Source organism: Cheilinus undulatus, linkage group 21 (genome assembly GCF_018320785.1).
Source record: "Cheilinus undulatus linkage group 21, ASM1832078v1, whole genome shotgun sequence".
NCBI lineage: Eukaryota > Metazoa > Chordata > Actinopteri > Labriformes > Labridae > Cheilinus > Cheilinus undulatus.
Window position 1 is genome coordinate 38,530,360 of NC_054885.1, and position 22,660 is coordinate 38,553,019.

General features: G+C 38.6%; 2 protein-coding genes across 2 annotated transcripts; one reads left to right on the top strand and one right to left on the bottom strand.

The window, feature by feature from the left end:
• Positions 1–485: 485 nt before the first annotated feature.
• On the top strand, positions 486–6,531 carry nme4 (NME/NM23 nucleoside diphosphate kinase 4). The gene is made up of 5 exons (XM_041817160.1): positions 486–686; positions 2,971–3,101; positions 3,238–3,339; positions 4,748–4,860; positions 4,958–6,531. The coding sequence occupies exons 1-5, from the start codon at positions 563–565 to the stop codon at positions 5,076–5,078; spliced, it is 591 nt and encodes a 196-aa protein (XP_041673094.1). The 5' UTR covers positions 486–562; the 3' UTR covers positions 5,079–6,531.
• Positions 6,532–7,666: 1,135 nt separating this feature from the next.
• On the bottom strand, positions 7,667–21,968 carry eps8l1a (eps8 like 1a). The gene is made up of 15 exons (XM_041778585.1): positions 21,900–21,968; positions 21,597–21,743; positions 17,813–17,930; positions 17,650–17,708; positions 16,544–16,679; positions 13,492–13,580; positions 13,319–13,393; positions 13,101–13,249; positions 12,805–13,014; positions 11,347–11,455; positions 11,114–11,254; positions 10,887–11,025; positions 9,904–10,063; positions 9,121–9,253; positions 7,667–7,738 (listed from the first exon to the last, which is right to left on the bottom strand). Exons 1-15 carry the CDS (start codon positions 21,966–21,968, stop codon positions 7,667–7,669), a joined length of 1,806 nt encoding a protein of 601 aa, XP_041634519.1.
• Positions 21,969–22,660: the final 692 nt, after the last annotated feature.

Genomic DNA, 22,660 nt, shown 5'->3' on the forward strand with positions numbered 1-22,660 from the left:
TGCTGCACAATACATCATTTATTGCTGATTTTTTGTGAAGTTAAAACAGTCTAAATGATCTTAAAATCATGAAATTCTACAAAGAAAAACCGTGTGTTTCTCTTTGGCTGTTGTCCACTATATTAGCACTACTGTTTCACACTTCGTTGTTCGAATCAGTCTTTACCTTTAAGTTAGAGTCATGATCATTTAGCCAGTTAAAACTCAAGCTCAAACTTTGGTTGTGCTCTGCATCTTATCCGTAAAAGGGTTGAGGAATATGCAACAAGTCATGAAATGGGAACTGGGTGAGATAGTGTCTTGATTTACGCACATAAGTTTGGTTATAGTAAAATCGAATTAAACCATCACTAGCATGCGCATGGAAGATTACTGAAATCTCGGTAGTTACTGGAATAAACTTGTTGATGTTTGAGGATAAACAAGAGAAACGGCCCGCCTGGCATCAGTGGAGTTAAATGTGTATCAGTTGGAGTGACATTCAGGGAGGTGACAGGGAGGAGGACAGACTCGTAAGCAGAGACAGAGACGCTTTGACTTTTTAGTCCAACAAAACAGGGCCATGATGCAGAGGTGCGTTTTCAAGAGACTTCTCCAGCAGTTTGGTTTAAGAGATGAAGAAAAAAGCAGACGTCTCCAAGCTGGGGTCAGCGCTGCGCTGCTGGGAGGATACAGAAATAAATCAAGTAAGTCGTTTCATGAACTTTTATCTCGTCTCTGTGACACCATTGGATTGTACGAATATCCCCATTCATAACTAGAAAAGGGCACTCCTTCAAAAATAATGTCCAAATAATTGTTTGCTCAGAATATTTTGTTTTTAACATCAAATCAGTTCCAAACAAAAGATTAAGGTTAGGGTCCAACTTTCCTGGCACAGATTCGAGCAGACTTTGCTTCCTATGTGCAATATTTATTTGTTCCAAACGTAACGGGCCGTTTGAGAAAACAAACTTTTTGCCAAACTATCGGGGTCATGAACGGGAAGTAGGTTAGAGGCACAGATGATAGTGATGGTGATGTGGGGGCCGAAGCAGTGAGCTGGGATGTGCGTAAAGGTGAAAAAAATACGTGCGTAATTTGTGCGTAAAAGTTAAAACAGAGAGAGACTTTCGCCCGGCCTGTCGCTGAGCTGCTGTATTACGATGGCTGAGACAATTTAAGAGTAAATGCCAGATGACTGAGCTCCTCTCGTGGCGAGTCACATGTAATTGTTTGCATGCAGTCAGTCATTACTTGGTAGTAAGGATGAAGCTGGTATTCTGTGTGGAGTTATAACCAGCTGTCTGAAAATAGAGGTAACCTTTTACCCAAACGGTGCATGAAATATTGGCATCAGCACATATTTGGAAGTTATGTTAGATTTAGTCTTTAGATTAAAATTCAATAGTTCAGATTGTTTTACTGCCATTTAACCCAAAACCTTTTAGTCTGGTTTGAGTATCCTTGATAGAAATTAAGCTTACTTTTCAACTAGGTTTTTATCACATAAGATTTATTTTATAGCTAGTCTTAGTCTTGTCCTTCTCATTGAAAAAGGAGGTTAAGGAGAATTTTAGTCATTATTTTAGTTGATGAAATGAACACTGCTTGTTAGAGAACGAATGGAAACTGACTGGTAATAAATCCTTAGTTAATATGAGTGAGTAAACTCCTCATCAGGGTGGTTTCAGTTATATAACAGGGGCCCCAGGCGAAGAGCAGTAGGGGCCCTTCTCCATTTAGCATAAAGCAGTTTTGGTTAGTGAGGAAAACAAGTTGGAGCATTTGTTCTCAATTATCATGGCCACAGACATACAAAACTACCAAATATACCTAAATGTGAGTGAGTAGTATTAATCCATCCTCCATGTCCAACGGAAAACACCAAATTATGCATGCAGAACAGAACAGAACAGAGGACAATATCCTTTACTCATCAAAATACAAAAGAGTGCATCTAAATTTTATTCTCATCTAAAAGAAAACGTAACAAAGCCCTGACCTTCAGAGAGACTGCTGAGAGTGCGCCCCTCAGACAGCTGGTACAGAGACTCAGTTCACCTGCTGAAACCTTAGACACAAAACCATCCAGCTTGAACCAAATTATTCAACACCAGAAATTAAACTAACTCACTGGCAAGAATCAACCAAAAAACAAAGCTAATGCTTGTCCTTTAATAGGGAATATGCAGTTATAGAATATTTAAGCACTGTGACTGAGCCACAGCTGAGCACACGTTGGACCATGTACAGACTTAGTCAACATCACCTCACCATCGAGAGAAGATGCTATAGACAAAGCTGGATCCCAAAAGAAGAAAGACTGTGCACCCACTGCAGCCAACAGGAGGAGGAAACAGAGCTGCACTTTCTAACCTCCTCTCCTTTAAACAAGAACAGAGATGTCAAGTTTGATCTACTTTTCGCGAGCTAACAAAAACAATTCACCAGGATGAAAAATGAATAGAAACTTCCATATCTGCTGGGTGAAGATCAACACTGCAAATGTTGCAGCACATTACATGAGCTGTTGTGACCAAAGAATAACTTCAATCACCACACCACCGCTACAGAATTGACTTTCTGCATATTAATAAAAAGGAATCTCTACATTTTAACCATAATTTATAGTTAAGCGGAGTTTTTGATATCAATTATACATACACTTTCTTCAGCTATTATGATCATTAAAAATTTTCTACATTGCTTTGGCAATGACATTGATGTTTCCCATGCCAGTAAAGCCAGTTAAATTGGATGGAATTGAACTTTCTCATCACTTTCATGAGTAACAATCTAAATCATGGTCTTCCCCTTTAAAACATAAAATAAAGAATCTATCTATACCCTCAACACGGGTATGTAATGGCACTTCTTTGTCATTTGATCAACTAGAAAATCAGCATGTTTTCTGTTTGATATACTTTTACTCTCTCTAAATGAGATGTTTGTGAATAAAGCTAAGCTCCTCTCCGTCTTTTTCTGCAGCTCTTCCAGAAATGAGAGAGCGGACTCTCATAGCTGTAAAACCAGACGGAGTTCAGCGTCGTCTGGTAGGGCAGATCATCCAGCGCTTTGAGCAGCGAGGATTCAAGCTGGTTGGCCTGAAAATGGTGCAGGTAAACTTGGTTTGTAAAGTACTTTTCTGGTCATCTGGTCACTCAACACTCTCTGGACCCCTACCCGTCTACCCAGACCCCAGAATTAAACATTCTAATGATGTTCAGGCGTGTTTGTTCTGTCTCTGTTGTTCAGGCTTCTGAGGATCTCCTCTCCCAGCACTACTGTGAGCTAAGGACCAAGCCTTTCTATCCTAGACTGCTCAGCTACATGAACTCGGGGCCTGTGGTCGCTATGGTGAGGGCATCAGTGCATATTCTGTTCATGATGGCATGTGAGGGCCTTAAAAACAATTTTATAAAGCCTTAAATATCCAAAAAAAAAAAACATCAGAATGTTTAAGGATATAAAGTCAGTGATTCACAGGATGTTAAACTAAAACTTTCTAGATTCTAACACAGGGAATTTACAAGAAACAAAAGTCACTTTTTTTTAGATTTTATGTAAAAACATTTTTTATAAATATCAGAATTTTTACACAAAAGCAGTGGATTTACCTTAATCAAATATTAGATCTAGATTTAATGTCCTGTACATTTTGGAATTATTTTCTAAAGAAAAAAACAAACTTTTGATGCTGGCTTTACAAACTAAATAAAGTGGAACATTAACAGCAATAAAGTCAAGAGTTTTGTATTCATAAATGCAGTATTGTATCAGACATAAAACTTGTTCTTTATATGAACGAATTAAATACATTTTTATATGAGAAGATTTTTTTAATAATACCGCCTTCAATTTATTAGTCATTAAGTCGAATTTGGTTGGATGGGAAAGTTGAAAATGTATGATATAAAACTCAGAATCTTTGAATTTATGAAGCCAGTGTTTCTCAAAAATCCTGAGTTTTATTCCTTTAACATTTAATAAATTATAATTTTTCCTAAATGACTTAATATGCTACAGATTATAAATTTATACTTTAATAGCTTTGAAAGTCTCATTTTTATGTCTACAAAGTTGAAACTGTTCAAGGTACAAAACTCAGAATTTTTGAGGCTAGTACCTCAAGTTTTTGAAGGAAAAAGTCAAAGTTTTTAAAACCTAATGTTGGAAGTTTTCTAAAAAAATATTTTTTTTTTAGATCATGAAGCAACTTTTATCAAAAGCTCTTCGTAGATCTATCTCGTCTTGTAAATTTTCAACTTTATAATGTCAAAAAATACTCAAAATAATTTACAGCTCAAGTGAAATCTTAAAATATCTGAGTTTAAAGTTGTAACTTAACAGCATCAGAGACCATTTTTTTGTTTTTCCAAGTCAAGAATCAATTTTGGGATATTGAGATTCCAATGTAATTTTTTAAAGAGAAAAGTCAGTCTTTATCAGAGTGAGCTTAATTAGGAGATATAAAACTCAAAACCTTTAAGACTATAAAGTTGTACATTTATTAGAAATACTGAGGATTTCTGAGATTATACAGTAACTGTTTAGACCTCATAACTTTTACATTTTTCTATTTTTTTCTCTTAATTCTGTCTTTTTTTTTTTCTAATGGGCCCAGCACACCATGGTAGTATTAGACGTAGTCTTTTTTTATGGACTGACAGACCTGATGGACATGTTTAAGGAAGTGGAGCCTAGTTAGCAGTAGTTTAAACTGCTCTTACTCCATAAGTCTTGAAACATTTCTTGTCATGTTCAGGTGTGGGAGGGACACAAAGTAGTGGAGACGTCCCGTACGATGGTGGGACACACAAACCCGGCAGAGGCCCGGGCGGGGACCATCAGAGGAGATTTCAGCTTCCACGTCAGCAGGTAAACGGATCTTTTTAACCGTTTGGTGTCTGATAAGTTTCAGGGTTAAATAAACCTCTATGAGGCTGACTAACTGAGCTGTTTTGGTCCTGTAAAGGAATGTGGTCCATGCCAGTGACTCAGTGGAGGGGGCACAGAGGGAGATCCAGCTGTGGTTTAAGGGGAAGGAGCTGCTGAGCTGGGACTGCTGTGACCAGAGCAACATGTGTAACATATGAATCACAAACCCTACCTCCTCTCCTCCTGCTGCTCAGAGATGTTTGTGACGCTACAATGCTGGAAAAGATGAGCCATAATCATTGTTCCTATCATGATGTTTACCTCAGCAACAATCAGATCATAATAAATGTTTTAATGTTTATGATACTTGGTTTTAATCTTCTTATAGCTAAATGTGGATATTTATCAATGAGCAGCCTGCCTTTAGCCATTAGCTAAAGATTAATCTTCTGTCTGTCCAGGTAGAATTTTTTTATCAATATGAGAGAAACATTAAGCTGCACAGTGGAGCCTTTTAAACATCATTCTTTTGGGCTTTCCATTTTTTTTAGTTTGACGAGGACAGGACAGCAGATAGAACAGTAAGGTTAACAGGCAGGAGAAAAGCCACAAGTCAGACTGAGATGAGACCCCCCACCCCCTCAGGATCAACACAAAAAGTGATGCATTGCTGTCAAACATTAACATAATTTCAGTATTTTTAGAGTTTAATCTTCACTGAATATTAAGGTTGCTCACTAAAAACCTCTCCTTAAACTATTTAATGATTTTAGTTCGTATGTGTAAATCTAACCTTAACAACTTCAAGAGTAGACAGAGCCTTGCACCCAATGGGGCCCCGGACCCCAGGTTGGGAACCAGTGCACGAGGTTATCCACAGCCCTGCAGAGTGAGGCGTTATATGTTGATGCAGAATTTTAACTTTTAGATTTTATCTTTTATACATAAACAGGCAGTGTGGGAACTCAAATGTAAGAAAGTTTATTGTCCAGTTTTTGGTCAGAAATGTTTCATTTCATTTTTTTTTTTTTTAAGCCAGACTGACCAGAAAAGTCAAGATACATCTATTTATAACTCTTAGACTCCGCCCTGGTGGAAACACAGAAAACAGTGGGCCACAGGAACCATTTAGGTATTTGAAGCAAAGTACCTGAAATTAAAGTTTCCATGTAATTTAGTTAGAAAAGCTCCTGAAGACAATGGTATTATTTCATTCAGCATCTCTAAAAGCCATAAAACTGACAAACGTGTGATGATCTAACTTAGCTCTGGTTTATGTTTTAATTTTTGTACATAGTTTAGCATTAAAAAGAGAAAATAAGCCTAAAAAGGATATAACCTTCTATTAAAGCTATAAATTAATAATGAATTAAATGTTGTACAATGTTCATTTATTAAACATGCCATACATCATGTTTTAAACCCTGTTCTGTTAAATTCAGAGTGAATACTTTAAGAGAAATTCAGACAAATGCGCACAAACTGATTTATTATGAGTCCGTCATTCATGATTGTGTGTTTTAATGTTAATTATTTACAACAGTAAAAACAGCACAAGGAGAAACATGTTCATCTTCATAGAACTTCACAGTTAGAATTAAAAACGTATGATTATTGTCAGTGTGATGTTTGTCCTTTAGACTCTAATTTAATAAAGTTTTTTGTTCCTACTGTGGAGTCGTTATCATTAAAGGCACATCCATTTATCTTCCTTTAAATAGCCCTAAAAAGCTCATTCAGTCCATTATAAGATACAAACTTAACAGATGGAAATGATGGGCTGGAAACACTGAAGACAAGAAGATAAACAAAAACAGGCACAAAAGAGAAACAGCTCATTTACCAGGGAATGACGAGTATCTACTAGTTAACCAGGGAAAGATGAGGATCTACTAGTTAACCAGGGAAAGACAGGTATCTACTAGTTAATCAGGGAAAGACGAGTATCTACTAGTTAACCAGGGAAAGACGAGTATCTACTAGTTAACCAGGGAAAGATGAGGATCTACTAGTTAACCAGGGAAAGACGAGTATCTACTAGTTAACCAGGGAAAGATGAGGATCTACTAGTTAACCAGGGAAAGAATGAGTCATTAGCTACTAGTTAATAAACATCAAAACTGGCATAGTTACTCAGTAACAATCAGTAACTGACAGCTAGTTTACCATTAGTTAACATGTAGATGAATTTATAGGGTTTTAATGATGACTCAACAGATAATGACTGTATGATAAGGTACTCTATGTGTTATTTAGTCATTAGAGAACAAATGAAAACCTAACTGCTTGGTAGCCATTAGTTAGGTTTTATAAAATAACCCGAGTACTTTCAGTGGGTAAGTGTTAGCTGCAGACTCCACACTAACATACTGAATGATCAGCTGTTCATTAATTACTCATTTTTGTCCCTTATTGTAAGTGTTGCATCATACTGAGTAATTACTTATTATCATAACTTTAACCAAGTCATTATAGAACTTTATAGGAAATCAGAGTTTACAGATGGTTAATTCCTTTTTTCACTCAGTTCACTAGCAGTTAGTCATTTGTACAACATAAATATGACTGTTTTTCTTTACTTTATCATAAAGTGGTACCAGCAGAGATTATTGATTGACAACAGAATTATTAGAAGTGTAAAGATATAAAGAACACTGGTGAGTTTTAAGCCTTAAAGTCTTAAAAATTATTCACAATACCAAAGATGGATCTTCACTTCAGGTTTTGTTGTTGAATCACAGCAGAGATCTGACCACATGTTTGATGATAATGTTATAACACACCCTCGCATCACGGCGCCCTCTGGTCATGATGTCAGGCCGATCTTCATCTTTTGCTTTTCCATCGCCGTCTCTAGTTCTGTGGCTTTACGCACATCCTGACCAGGACACAGAACACAAACACAGCCATTTCACAGCTATATTATTTATTTTATATATATATATATATATATATATATATATATATATATACTTATGTAACAATTGACTTGCCCACATCGTAAACCAACACCTACAGAGTTAAAGTCAAATTTAAATAAACATCCGTATAAAAAAGATATACTTATATCATAATAATACTGTTTTCAACAATATCTACCACCATTACTGACCTAAATTATCCCTAGAAATGAGAGTGCTTTGGAAGGTAAATAGGGTTTCATAGATGTAGGTCAGTAAAAAGGAGGCAGGTCTATGACAGGACAAGGCTGAGCAAACAGTGTTTTCAAAGTGGGGTCCTGACCCACTCGTGGGGGTCACCAGGGGGACAAGAGAAATGTGAAGGGAAGAGAGGTCAAATTAAAAATAGATTTTTCTAAAATCAATAATCGGTCTTTTTCATAATTAAACCAGTTTAAATGATCCTAACCACTGCATAGTTACATTTCTGATCATTCTCTGTGACAGTATTTCAATTTCAAAATATAGAAACAACAATCAATACTAACAAGGGGGTTCATTTTGAAGAGAAGAAAGTTTACTTATTCTTTTAGTGTAAAAATGTTTTGGCACAGACTACAAAAGACTACTGAAAACAATTAGTTCAATAAATTTAATGAAAGAGTTAATTCTTTAAGGTAAAATAGGTGGAATTGTAGCATTGAAATGTAAAACTATCTTTTCAAAATGACTGAAACTAAGTGTTATATTTTGGTTGAGTACTTCCATTACCTCAAATATTTCTTAGTGTTTTAAGAGTTTTAAGCCTGAGAAATCCTTCAGTTTTAATAGGACATTTCCAATCCCTCATAACAGAAACAGCATGTTTCTTGTTGCTGTGAAAACACTGAATGTTACCATAAATACTGCTGCTAAAGAAAGCAGGAACTGCCACTGGAAGCTGCTGCTCTGTTGCTGTACCTCATTCATAAAGCCTGGAAAACACTGAAAGATTTTTAAACTCTTTACTAATTCTGAAAAAGTGAGAGACCCCAGAGTAGGAGGATTTTACCCCATGATACCCCACTGCCTTTGCATCATCTATTGCTATTGTTTTGATTGACAGCTCCCTTGCAGAGTAACTTCCATACTGGATATTAAATTACTATAGGGACATATTAGGGAGTTTTAGGTTTAATTTTTCATATTTTCCATGATGATAAACAAGGAATTTTACAAACGTGAAGTCCCCACCAGTCTTTGGCATGACGTTTGTGAATTCCCGACCAGTAACACATTTGCTGAAGCATAACCCTCTCTCTCTCTCTCTCTTATACACTCTAAAATACACACAATAATTCCAATAAAACTGAGGACAAACCTCCAGTAGAGCTTTCTGCACCATGATCTGACTGTAAACTCGAGCCCCTTCGTCTGGTGACACCGTGCGGAGCTCGTCTTTATTCAAAGAGAACAGCTGAGCTCCGGTTAAAATACCCAGACTCTGAATGGTCCTTAAAGGAAAGAGACAAGAAATCATTTAGAAATCACAGCAAAAGTACTTTTCTTTAATAGAATGAACTGGCAGTTTAAAGTGTAATAACCCTAAATTAACCAGAACTTTCTGACATTAACATACCTATTAAATTATTGTAATTAAAACTTCCACTTAAATACATTTTAACTGGGCATTAATGTTCATCACCAACCCAAATCAGTTGTCAGGTAATATTGTGATATATAAATGATAGTTATGAGGACTTTTTGACAGAAGGGGGCGCAATATTGGACACCGTGTTATATGTGCTTGTCATGTGTGTTGTCTGCAGCTTTTGGCACTTTTAGCCCAAAACAAATTTCCTTCAGGACAAGAAATTTATCTTATCTTCCTTTGAAAAAGTCAAGGACTCTGACTCTCCATGAGGTTAACCCTTGATCTTTGAGTCCAGAGGAAAAAGCCTTTTCATAAGCAGCTCACTGAAGATGCAGCAATGCCTCTGAAGGAACCTGTAAAGTCTCCTTTTTCTGGTTTTCACTGAGTAAAATATTGAAGCCATTCATTAAACTTGAATAAATGCAGCATAACAAGGGTGACTTTGTCATGAATGATTTAAATGCCTACTACAGACTTCCAGTGTTTCTGGTGTGGAGCGTGCTCACTCACTGCTGACTGAAGCCCTTGGCGTTGAGCCAGGCCTCCACCTCTGCAGACGGGGATTGGTAGTTCAGAGGGGTTGAGGTGTCGGCCGCACGGGGGACCAGTGGACGAGTCGATCCTCTTCTATCAGCCAACCGCTGAAGAAGCTCATCGTTCACAATCAAGACTGAACAAAATAACATGGAAACATGAAAAGTCTCATATTCTCCCATTTCAACTTCTTTACTGAGTTTTCATAACCTTACATAATCTTAATGTTCTGTCTGTCACAATCATTATCAGCCAATCAGAGCAACAAAACATATGATGTATAGTAGGCATTTCCAGCCCTGGAGGCAAATAAACTACATAATAAGAGGTCAACAGGCAGCCATTATCATGTCAGCACATGATTATTCACTGAAAGTGAAGCCAGTTGGTCAATTAAACTCTTCCTGAGATCAGTTAGGAGAAAAACTATTTTATTCCACCAAGAAAAGCCTTCAGTGTGGCTCTTCTTTAAATAAAGAAATGTTTCCAATTCTGATTAAATTGAACTGTGGTCTGCTATTAAAGCTAAATAGCGCTGAAAGCATGCGACCAGAGTGCTCAGTGTAAATAAGACAGAAATCATTCCCCTGTTTAAAATGATTACGCTGGTAAATAAACTTTAAAATGACCATTTTAAGGTGAAAAAGCTACATATTGTTGCTTTAATTGACATGGCATTGGCTTTGTCAGTCTCCCTTCTTAATTTCCTCCAAGAGTCACAGTCCCTCCTACCAAAGTCTCTTCTAGTTCACCATCTCTCCACCAGGTGTCCTCAGACTTTCCCCTAACCTCCATCTACATGCCACATCTTTGAATAATCAGCCATGCTGTTTCCTGCTCTCCCCTTGTTTATCAAGTTTGTTTGTACCAGGTTTGTCTGATTCCTTTTTAGTTCATTTTGCAAAAAAAAAAAAAAAAAAAATGCTATGACTGATGTCTAACATGTGAGAGTCCCTTACCTTTGTCACTGTCTTCTCCCTGCAGTGTTGTTGAAGGTAAAACCATGCTCTGTGGTCGCAGCAGGCTCACAGGACCGGTCCCATCTGGACTTGGAGGAGCATAGGAAAAGGACCTTTTTGGAGGGGCGAGGGGTACTTTCTGTTGAGGAGCAGAAGTGTAAAAAAGATTAATAAAGCAATGGAAGGCATGTACAAACACCTCTTGTGTGGTTGTGTCTGTGTTGTACCTTTGACTCTCTGCGGACCACCGGGCTGTCTCTTCCTGTGTGATTCAGAGCGGAAAGAGGCTCCAGGATGTTAAAGGGAACAAATCCAATCTGGTCAAAACGATTCCGACATTTCCACCAGCGTTTGGAGGACTCGATTACCTGAAAAGGATCACATCTCAAAAGTCAGGGCATTTCAAATAGAGGTTAAGTCACAGCAGGGTCGTTATCCTTTCCCTCTTCTGTGCCTTTACCTCGAGTGTTTCTCCTTGGAGCACCGAAAGCTCGCTGCTGTTCCTCGCCACAAAGTCATAACTGCAGCAGTAGAGCCGTTCACCTTCAGGTGGAAGTGTGGTTTCTTCTCTGGAAAAGAAACGACATCAGGACATAAGAAAACAGGCAGGATTACTATTTTAACCCAAATAAAAACCAACATTTCAGGTGTTGAAACTGACACATTTTACCATTTCATGAAAAATATGAGCTCATTTTGAATTCGATGTAACCAACATATCTCAAAAAGGAGGGACAGGGTTTACCATTGTGTCACATCTCCTCTTTTAACAACAGTTTGTAAATGTCTGGGAGGTGAGGAGACCGGACTGCTAGAGTTTTGGGAGAGGAGTGTTGTCCCATTCTTGCCTGATGTAGGATTCTATCTGCTTAACAGTCCTGGGTCTTCTTTACTGGATTTTTCATTTTCTATTGTTGAAAAGTCTGAACTGCAGGCAGGCCAGATCAGGACCCAGACTCCTTTACCGTTAAGTCATGCTGTTGTGACTGTCTTGCTGAAATAGTCAAGGCCCTCCATGAAAGGGACGTCCTCTGGATGGAGCATATGTTACTCTAAAACCTCTCTCTACTTTTCAGCATTGATAGTGCCTTTCTAGATGTGTAAGCTGCCAGCACCATAGGCACTAACGCAACCTCATACTATCAGATATGCAGACTTTTAAACTGTTCCAGGACAATAAGCTGCTTTTTAGTCCACAGGACAAAAAAGAATTGTAAGATTTGGATTCATCTGGCCACAGAACAGTTTTCCATTTTGCCTCAGCACAGCCAACTGTGTGACAGAATGATATCTGGAAGTGTTCCTGAGCCCATGCAGTTACTTTTAATAAAGAATCATGCCTGTTTTGCAGTACTGACCTTCAGCTGAGAGACTCTAGCTCTCTAAAATGCTCCTTTCATACCCAGTCATGTTTGTGACGTGTTGCCAATTAACCTAATTAGGTGCAAAATGCTCCACCAACTATTTTTCAATATCAATTTCCAGCCTTTTGTTGCACATTCCCTACTTTTTGAGATGCTTTGCTGCCATCAAATTCAAAATGAGCTAATATTTTTCATGAAATGTCTCATTTTCAACATCTGACATGCTGTTTATGTTCTATTGAGAATAACATTTGGGTTTATGAGATTTGGCATTGACTTCTGTTTTTTTTCACATTTTTCACAATGCCCCAACTAGATTAAAATAGTTTTTTAATCATGAGAGAAATTATTCACATACCAGTCCTTGGATAACACACAATCTCAAATAGTTCCCACTGCTATGTTGGTGATGCATGAATGGGATGGGACCAGAAAAGCCCTCTACAAGCTCAAATCCGTTTAACATGAATACGAGTTTGTAAAATTAGTCATTTGGCAGCTGTTTTAAAATTGTTTCTGTGATACTTGTTAATTTGTAATGCCTGCAGACTCACTCTTCCTCATTGCTTGGACCATGACTCTCCACTGCCTGCTGTGCTTGTTCCTGCAGAGCCTGTGCTGCCCTGCATTCGCTGTGAGCATCTTGTTTGTGTTGGGACTCGATGGGATCTTCCAAAGGTTGGCCATTTGAGTCATAAGCCTGAGGTCGCCACCCATCCAGGAAGACTGGTGAGTATGGAGGAACAGACACACCGAGGTGTGAGCTGGAGAGGAGGGTTTAAAGATCAGTCAGAGCAGCACGAGAAACCCTCAAATGAAGAATTAGACATCTAAATATGATCATGCAGACCTGGGGGAGGTCCAGTTGAGTCCTAAAGAAGTCCACAGCTCCTTCTCCCCTTCAGTCAGATGCTCCTGGAGTAATGAAACAGCCCCACTCGTCATGGCAGGACTGAGCACTGATGCTCCTAACTCTGGTCCTCCAGTGGTTTTCACTAGCTGTGAAATAAAGGTGTCAGAAGCACAAAGACAGAAAGAGAAGCTCCACAACACAACAGAAGGACTCACCAATCGAAGAGGAACAAATATGTGGTGCAGCAGATCTGCTGCATCAGGCTGCGTGATGGAAGACTTCAGGCGGTCCTAGGAAAAACAGAGAAACACCTTCACATCAGTGTTTAAAAAATTCACATACATGTCAGATGGTAATAAGGGCTTCATCAGGCTGAATTAACTCTCACCAGCAGACTGAGCGAGTACTTGATTTTCTGAAAGATGTCCACAAACTCTTCCTCTGGAGGAGGACAAGCTTTCATGGTCAGCAGGTTGTCTGCACACACAAACATGGTTGTCAAAGGAGAGATAACAAATGGCTGCATTGTTCCTTTTCCCACATCTTTACCAAGGAACGTCATCTCTTAAGCCTTTTAAATTTTAGAGAAGAGGACATTCAGGAAGAAGTTATTAATCTAGATTGCTTTGCAAAAAATACCAGCCCACATGTGAGTATATTTGTTCAGTTTTGTCAAAAGATAGAAATCTAAAATGTTTATTTGCTCTACATACATATAAAAGACACCAATGTTAACCCAGCAAGGTCACTGTATCCTGATATGCAGGGTACCTTTAGACACAAGGATAATAATGATGAGTTTAGTTATTTTCATTAACAATAGCATCAAAGCTTAAAAAAAAAAAAAAAAAAAAAAAATCCAGGTCTCCAGTTGTGACAGAAAGAGAGAGCAGCTGCAGCTCACTCAAATATACAGGTTGAACACACTGAACTTTCTCAAGTCTCTGTGGAGCCTTAAAAAGATGCAAAAGTTACATTTATGGCCCATTCAGTGCTGCTAATTCTTAAAAACAAAGTATAAAAATAGTTTGTTGACACACAGCAAGACGTTGATCACCATTAGCAATGGTGAAGCAGTGCCTGCACAGGAGCTTATCCTTTTTCTTTTTTCTTTTAATTTTTTCAAGCAACCGATCTTAAAGGGATATTTCAGGTTTTTTGAAGTTGGGAGGTATGAGGTACTTGGCTATAGTAGTGGCATTAGCGTCCAGTGATTTCTGTGAGTGATTTAAAGTGATTCATTTCTCCCCTGAGAAAACCCCCTCTTTGTCAGGCACTAATTTACGATGCAGCTTTTGTCATTTTGCCTTCTTCCGCCGTGCACTGATTTCCTCTGATCAGCTATGTGGGTCTGCAGGCTTCTACAGGGATAATAACACCACATCAAGCTAAAACAAAGACAATATGAGTGATTTTGACTTGAGTCAAGTTACTGTGATTACGAGAGGATATTTGTATGAACCAGAGTACACCGAAGAAGAACTTATTCAGATGGATAGCCAGCAGGCTGAAAGAGAGAGCAGATAAACTTCACTTTAAAGTTTTGAGCAGGAAAGATCCTGAGCATGGGTTTGCATTTTCCACACCCACACCTATACCGACAGGTAACTCGGACACCCACCAAGCCACCACTCTCTGCTGTTTGTCTTCAGCTTGAAAGGATCTTTATCACATTCTGAGAGAGGCAAGCTTAAGACAGTAGCGTCATGAACAAGGTTTGCATTGCTAGAATCCCGACAAACCACAAAGTATGACCCGCCCTACTCTGCCTCAAAATGGCTTACCCTGATATTCTTACCCAACCAATGTATCAATGCACATCACGTTATGTTTTCACTGGTCTGACAACCTAACAGTATTATACATTTTTGCAGTAAAGGGTAGGGGGGTAGTAATACTAATCAGTAAATGTAAATGACTCTGTTGTGGCCTCAGCCATCTTCTCTGGCGTGGTCTGTTGGGGGAGCAGCATCACATTAGCTGACAGGAAGAGGCTGGACAAACTGATAAAGAAGGCCAGTTCTGTCCTGGGATGCCCTCTAGAACCTGTGGAGGAGGTGGGGGAGAGGAGGATGACAGCCAAGCTGTCCTCCATGATGGACAACAACTCCCACCTCCTCCAACACACACTCACTGCACTAAGGGGCTCCATTAGTGACAGGATGCTACACCCGAAGTGTGTGAAGGAGAGGTATCACAGGTCTTTCCTTCCTGCTGCTGTTAGGCTCTACAACAGAAACTGCTCAAAATAATCTGTGCAATAACTAATATTTATGTGTATAATCTGTACACACGTTTGTGTATATATATATATATATATATATATATATATATATATATATAAAGTGTATATATGTGTGTATATAGGTGTACATATTAATATTTCCACCACATCCAATCTGTAATATACCCAACCTGTACATAACTGTTTGTAAATACTATTTATAATTTGTAAGACAACGTTGTTATATTCCATATTTTTGTATTTATTAGTGCTCTTGCAGTATTACTTTTATTTGGAATCTATTTCTATTGTGTTTCTGTCGCCAATGGCCTGTTTTGTCCTGCTTTGTCTAAGATATTTTTTGCTGCTGTAAATTGGAATTTCCCCTTGTGGGACTAATAAAGGAATATCTTATCTTATCTCCTAAATATGTCCTTTGCATCGAAAAGACTGTTAAATCATCTCTACCTTTGTTATTAAATTAAGCATTAACAATGACAATTGTGTTAAAATCTAAATTATATTGTTATGAATGCTAATTCAAGCTAAATATTTGCACTTTTGGTTGAATATGTAACTTTAATTGTTTACTTTCTGCAAGATTATCCTGCAGTTTTTGAAAAGTTTGCCTTCTGGCTGGTTAAAGTGGCCCTATCTGTAGCCAAAATCCTCTATCCAGGGTCAAATGTTTCATTTTAAACCTGACTGTGAGAAAGTTTCCCACTGAATTAAGCTTTAAAAACTCTTTAAGTTTGCTCTTTTATTAGCTGAATCTTCCACATCACTGGGTTGTTATAGACATAACGTATCTCCAGCTCCAGTCACCTCCCTGTCATGCTTCTTGTTTATTTTGGCAGCATGAATTCTCTGAATTACTCCAAGGCTTTTTTGGCAGCCTGCCTGCTGACTCTCTTCCAGTACGGACAGTAACGTGTCAATAACCGGCTTTTGTCTCCACATTCCTGCACCTGCTCTTCACCTTGAGCCTTAAACGAGCATCCACTCAGAGATCTTTGTCATTGTGAGGCTATAATTATGTTGAATCCACCTGCAGCTGCCCCACTGGGCAGCTTTCCAAATCTTAACCTGGTCTTAAACTTCTCATCTGGCCACTGTGCACATCAATGTAGACTACTTTGGTTCAGCTCTGTGTTTCTTTCACCCTTAACAGTTTAGATGAAGGAGTGATTTGACAACATATAAAATCAGCCCTCACCATCTTGATCTTCTTTCTTCTTGCTCTTTCTGCTCCTCTTCTGCCTCCGTTGGTTGAGAATACTCTGAGCCTCAGCTGTCTGCTGCAAACGGGCCATAAATCGCTCCACATCATCAAAGCAGTGGTTCAAAATTTCCTGATGAAGATATTTACTGTTAGCTTTAGATAGACAGTGTTTGACTGAAATGTTCAGAATAGCAGGAGGGAGAATAGCAGACAAGAAACTGAGAGTGACGTTAAACCTTGCATATTTTTAAAGCATACATCTGCAGTCCAAAGCAATAATCCTGCAAGTGGCACTGGCACCATCATATTTTTTTATATTTGGGCAATTCAAGTCTTATTTTGTTTTCAATATCATAAAATAAAACATTTATTTTGACTTTGTCATATGACTGTCAGTGTAATAAGAAAATTCCCTGGGTTTTTGCAGTCATTATGAAAGTTGTTTTTTTTTAAGATTATCTTTTTGGGGTTATTTTCCTTCATTTTGAAAAGACAGCTGTAGAGACAGGAACTATGGGGAGAGAAAATGAGGTAAGACATGCACCAAACATGCGCTCTAACGGGGAATTGATCATTTAATGACAACATTCATAATGTTCATAAAGTCTCCTTCATGTGAATGAAAGATTATTATGACAGTGTCATGTCAATCGTATTTATACCCCTTTAAATAAAGTGTTAACCTTTTATTTATATTTAAGTGATAGGATTCTGTAATAGATTTGTTCTAAGTGAAATAAAAAGGACAGTTGCCTGACAGTGTTTTTTCTTTTTGGAAATCTTTCACTTTTAAGATAAGGTAGGTAGCTCATTTTGAGTGATACAGCTACTTTTTGGTTTAATCCATCTCAGAATCTGCCTGATTCTGGCTGGCTAAGGTGATGTGTTTTATTTTGAATTAAAGGACTGACAGAGAAAAATGACATATGCAGTGACAAAACATCTAAAAATACACATATAAAGATATTTCTGTCAAAAATAATGCTATTTTGTTCCTTGTTTGTTCTTGCCTTAAGTTTCTGCCACCCTTTTTGCAACCCCTGGGAACCTACAGGGGGTCAGGACACACAGTTTGAAAAGCAATGCTTTAAAGGACTCACCACTTCTCTCTCAGCATCCAGTAAGGATGTATGATCAGGCTCTCCAGAGTCACCGTTCTCTAAGAGGAGGAAGGAAAAAAAACTTTGATTAGATACAAAAACAAGAGTTTTAGGATGGCTGCAAGAAGCAGGATGACTGACAGACATTTGCTGCTTATTTTACCTTTAACAGCCTCTCCATAGACGGGCAGCGCACCAGGAGGAAGCTGCTCTCCTGGAAGCATCATGACTCGCACACCTGAAGGCTTTCTAGGGACCACCGGGGGAGGTTTTTTAGACATCTGTCAAGAGGAAAATAACAATTTAACCAGGTGATGGCCAATTAAAAGCTAAGAAAATTGAAAAGAAGTATTAAGTATCTGCATTATATCAATATCAGCAGATATTAGCTTAAAAAGTTAATTGTAGGTTTTGGCAGATATTACATTTTCTTCCAATACTTATAACCAGAGTATCAGCTGGAAATATTTCATGCGTTTAAGCAATGCTTATTTAAGCATTCAATGTCATAAACTTTCAGTCTTTTTTTTAACTCTGTTAAGCACTACAGATTGCTTTGTGTATGAATAGTGCAATGTAAATAAATGTTCTCATCTCTGCATACCTTGTTTTTCTAATAAATAACTTTATATTCTTAATGCCTGACAATTCAGTGTCAAAAATTTAAGTAACTGATCCACTCAGGCTCATCTTGACTTCATGTGAGGGTCTTTAAAATGATGAATGAGTGCTCCTTTTTTTGCCTCATTCCCCTGGCATATTGTAAGAATGCTGAGTATTCTGTCTGCACAGTCGCACGTCCGCCTGTTGTACACACGACAAGAAAAACCACTATTATAGAGTGCATGGTATGCAGCTGACACAGCCACAAAAAACTTTATTAAAAAAACTTTCAGATTAATGATAAAGAAAAGTTCACTAAAACATAGTTGTTCCTCAAATTCTACTGTCCTTTCATTTTTTAACTTCCAACAAAGCAGTAAATCATTTCAAAATGAAATAAAGCATTAACATTTCTATTTCAATGCAAACTGTGCAGAAAATTCCCTCATGCATTTGCAAATATTGACATATCCTAATGTTTAAAGATGAAATCAAACTGTTTCAGAAGTCTCTCATTCCAAACAGCTGACACAAAGCACCTGTCCTTCATTAAAAGTGGACCTAACTCTTTAAACCTCTGTCAGATTCATCAATACTTTAACACAGATTCCATTAGCACAAATTTGAGCCACAAACAAAGATTCAGTGCTGTACCTTCAGTGCAGATGGAGACTTTCAGTCCACAGAAACAATCCTCGTGTTGAACCGTTTGTGCTCTGAGTTGAGTTGTGTGCACGAGAACGTCCCACCTTCCTGAGACATGCAGAAAAACCAGTCTGACCTTCCTTCAGCTCCTAATCTGCTTTCTCTCTCTGCTGATTCTCTCATACTCTCTAACTCTCTCCCATTCTTCTCTCTGAGCCGCTCTCTTCCTTAAAACAGACATTTCCATCAACACCTGCCTGTGGCTTGTGCCAGAGGCTGCAGCGTGATCTACAACACATGCCATTCCAGGAATGTGATGCAGTCTCCTTCACACTACAAACCTCCATAAATTAAATGACATCAGGTTTCACTTGAGATAAAATGGCCAAGGCTAGATAAGGCAGTTGAAATAAATGTCTTATTAAAGAAAATTGTTTAAAAAACTGTTTAAAATTCAATGTAGGTCACTGCTTGTACTTTCCTCAAAGAAGAAATCATATCAGCTCAGGCCATTTTATCTTTCTCTTCTGTAAGCACTTTGCATTGTGTCCTTAAAAATACCTATGATAAATCATATCACAAAGTCCATTTTCTCACTTTTTGGCCTTTACATTTATTTGAAAATATAGCTCATACATTTAGGCTACACAAAATCAGTCTTATCAATACTGTGGATGCCAGAGATACACTAAACTGACAAAAGTTTTCGCTTACCTGCCTTGACTCGCGTATGAACTCAAGTGTCACCCCATTCTTAATCCATAGGGTTTAATATGAAGTCGGTCCACCCTTTGCAGCTCTAACAGCTTCAACTCCTCTGGGAAGGCTTTCCACAAAGTTGAGGAGTGTGTTTATGGGAATTTTTCACCATTCTTCCAGAAGTGCATTTGTGACCTCACACACTGATGTTGGATGAGAAGGCCTGGCTCTCAGTCAAGTTCATCCACACCAAACTCTCTCATCCATGTCTTTATGGACCTTGCTTTGTGCACTGGTGCACAGTCATGTTGGAACAGGAAGGGGCCATCCCCAAACTGTTCCCACAAAGTTGGGAGCATGGAATTGTCCAAAATCTCTTGCTATGCTGAAGCATCCAGAGTTCCTTTCACTGGAAGTAAGGGGCCAAGCCCAGCTCCTGAAAAACATGCCCACACCATAATCCCCCCTCCACCAAACTTTACACTTAGCACAATGCATTCAGACAAGTACCATTCTCCTGGCAACCGCCAAACCCAGACTGGTCCATCAGATTGCCAGATGGAGAGGCACGATTGCTCACTCAAGAGAATGCGTCTCCACTGCTCTAGAGTCCAGTGGTGGTGTGCTTTACACCACTGCATCCCACGCTTTGCATTGCACTTGCTGATGTATGGCTTGGATGTAGCTGCTCGGCCATGGAAACCCATTCCATCAAGCTCTCTACGCACTGTTCTTCAGCTAATCTGAAGGCCACATGAAGTTTGGAGCTCTGTAGCCATTGACTCTGCAGAAAGTTGGCCACCTCTGCGCACTATGAGCCTCAGCAGGTCCGCTGACCCTGCTCCATCATTTTACGTTGCCTACCACTTTTGTTATAATACCACTGACAGTTGACTGTGGAATATTTAGGAGCCAGGAAATTTCACCACTGGACTTGCTGCACAGGTGGCATCACAGTACCATGCTGTAATTCACTGAGCTCCTGAGAGCGACCCATTCTTTTACTAATCTTTGTAGAAACAGTCTGCATCAAGGTACTTGATTTCATACACCTGTGGCCATGGAAGTCATCGGAACACCTAATTGTAATTATTTGGATGGGTGACTGGATACTTTTGGCAATATACTGTATATTGGCTTGAAAAATCATTTACTTTTTTAAAGGTGAGCTGCTCAAAATCTTTAACATTTTTCATGCTTTCAAACCATACAATCTCCTGTTTAATGATCATTAGTACCAAGAAGCTTTAAAAGCTGCATATATTCAAAAAGACAGCTGTTAAAGACGGGGACTTTTGATACCACAATATTGCCAGTATTTGTATATTGTTAGACAAGTTTGCTTGCTATTTTGATTTTAAAATAAAAGAGAGAGAAATTACCCAAACTTGAATGCATTAAGTTTCTACTTTAAAAGTAATAAAATAAGTTATTGCCTGAAGAATTTTAAGGAAAAAGGAGATCAATATTAATAAAATAAATATTACTATGCTGACCGTCTTTGAGTTGAGTAACCTGTTTAAAGGGCAATGAATAAAGGAAAATCTTGAGAGAAATTGATAGAAAGACTGTCTTACTGACTTCAAAACGGAGGGAATTATTGGATACAACATTTTCACTTTTACATAGTAAACTGTTTCTCCAAATCACCCAAAGTCCTTGTAAAACGACTTGGCAATAAACTGAATTAAAATAGCAACATACCGTTAATATTCCAACCATAAAAAATCTCAGCATTTCCAGTGGCTTAACTTAAAATAACCAAATGATGTACAAATATTTATTAGCATAGCTGGCTGGCTAGCTAGCTACCAGGCTTTTAGTTTGACAATTGTGTGTTTACATACGGGCCACTTGACGCTCCTTTTCTAACGTATTTACTACCTTAAGGTAAAATAACAAAGGGAAGACAGAAGACCAAAACGGTGAGGGTCGGTGGTCAGTGTACTTTCTGGCACTTGGTTTTCCTGTTTAAAACCATGACCCTGATCCCCCCTGACCGGGATCATGCCCCTCTCAACAACCTCACTAACTTTAGCAGTAGCATCTACAAACAGAACAATGGCCCCATTCATTCTAGATGCCGATTTAACACATTCGGACCCGGCCACCTTCCCCACAGCCACACCGGCCTCCTCCACACTACACTGCACCGAGGGGACCGAAGTTCGGGAAAATAAAGTCATAAGTCATAAAGTCATCAATTAACTTGTACACACACTGGCTGCCCCACAACTCCACAACTCTGCTGGGGTATTACATGATGAAAGGATAAAAGCCCTGTTTTTCCCATCAAACCTGACGGTTCCACGGTGGCACAGTAGGAAGGCGCTCATCTGTAAATCTGAGGTTCGCGAGTTCGCAGACACCATACGACTACATGCTTTTTTTTTTCACTTTTTTGGAATTATTTCACTTTTTTGGAATTATTGAAATAATACCAAATCTCCCTGAAGGCGCTCGTCTGCAAATCTGAGGTTCGTGAGTTCGCGGACACCAGGCGACTACACACTTTTTTTTTATTATTTCACTTTTTTTGGAATTATTGAAATTATACCAAATCTCCCTGACAAGCCAAACAAGCCAACAAAAAATTCCTAGGGGGGCTGAAAAAATAGTAAACCTGGAAAGCACTCCCACAGCGCACAAAAAAAAAAAAAAAAAAAATTAAATTAGCCATCCACACGGGTATCCGGATCACTCACAAAATACAGTCACTTCTCCTGCCATGTCATTTCTCACATTTACGCTAAATTGCAGCAAAATCACAAAACTACTTTTTCACTTATGTTGCTAACTTACTTACTTACTTACAAACAATTCATTCTATCTTTAAATGATTCGCCAGTTTCCACAGCATGCGAGCATCTGCTGGGGTGTTATGAATTTCAAAGAAAAAAAATTAAAGATAAAAGCCCCCCGGATTCTAGATGTTCCAGGCAGAGTTATACTACAGTGGTATGGTCGCGCGCAGTGTAGGAGATCGGATGATCGCGTCCGATGGGTGGCAGTTGGGATCTCCAGAGAAGACCCAAGACTCGCGGTGAGAGTCCGAAGAAATGAA

What these genes read in the sequence shown, in the direction of transcription:
- eps8l1a (XM_041778585.1), bottom strand. Translation starts at nt 21,968, where the DNA reads ATGGTGTCTGCGAACTCGCGAACCTCAGATTTACAGATGAGCGCCTTC. An exon ending in CTATGGAGAGGCTGTTAAAG is followed by an intron (nt 17,709 to 17,812) that starts GTAAAATAAGCA and finishes TCCTCCTCTTAG; the next exon opens with AGAACGGTGACTCTGGAGAG. An exon ending in TGGATGCTGAGAGAGAAGTG is followed by an intron (nt 16,680 to 17,649) that starts GTGAGTCCTTTA and finishes TATCTTCATCAG; the next exon opens with GAAATTTTGAACCACTGCTT.
- nme4 (XM_041817160.1), top strand. Translation starts at nt 563, where the DNA reads ATGATGCAGAGGTGCGTTTTCAAGAGACTTCTCCAGCAGTTTGGTTTA. An exon ending in TTGGCCTGAAAATGGTGCAG is followed by an intron (nt 3,102 to 3,237) that starts GTAAACTTGGTT and finishes TCTGTTGTTCAG; the next exon opens with GCTTCTGAGGATCTCCTCTC. An exon ending in TTCAGCTTCCACGTCAGCAG is followed by an intron (nt 4,861 to 4,957) that starts GTAAACGGATCT and finishes GGTCCTGTAAAG; the next exon opens with GAATGTGGTCCATGCCAGTG.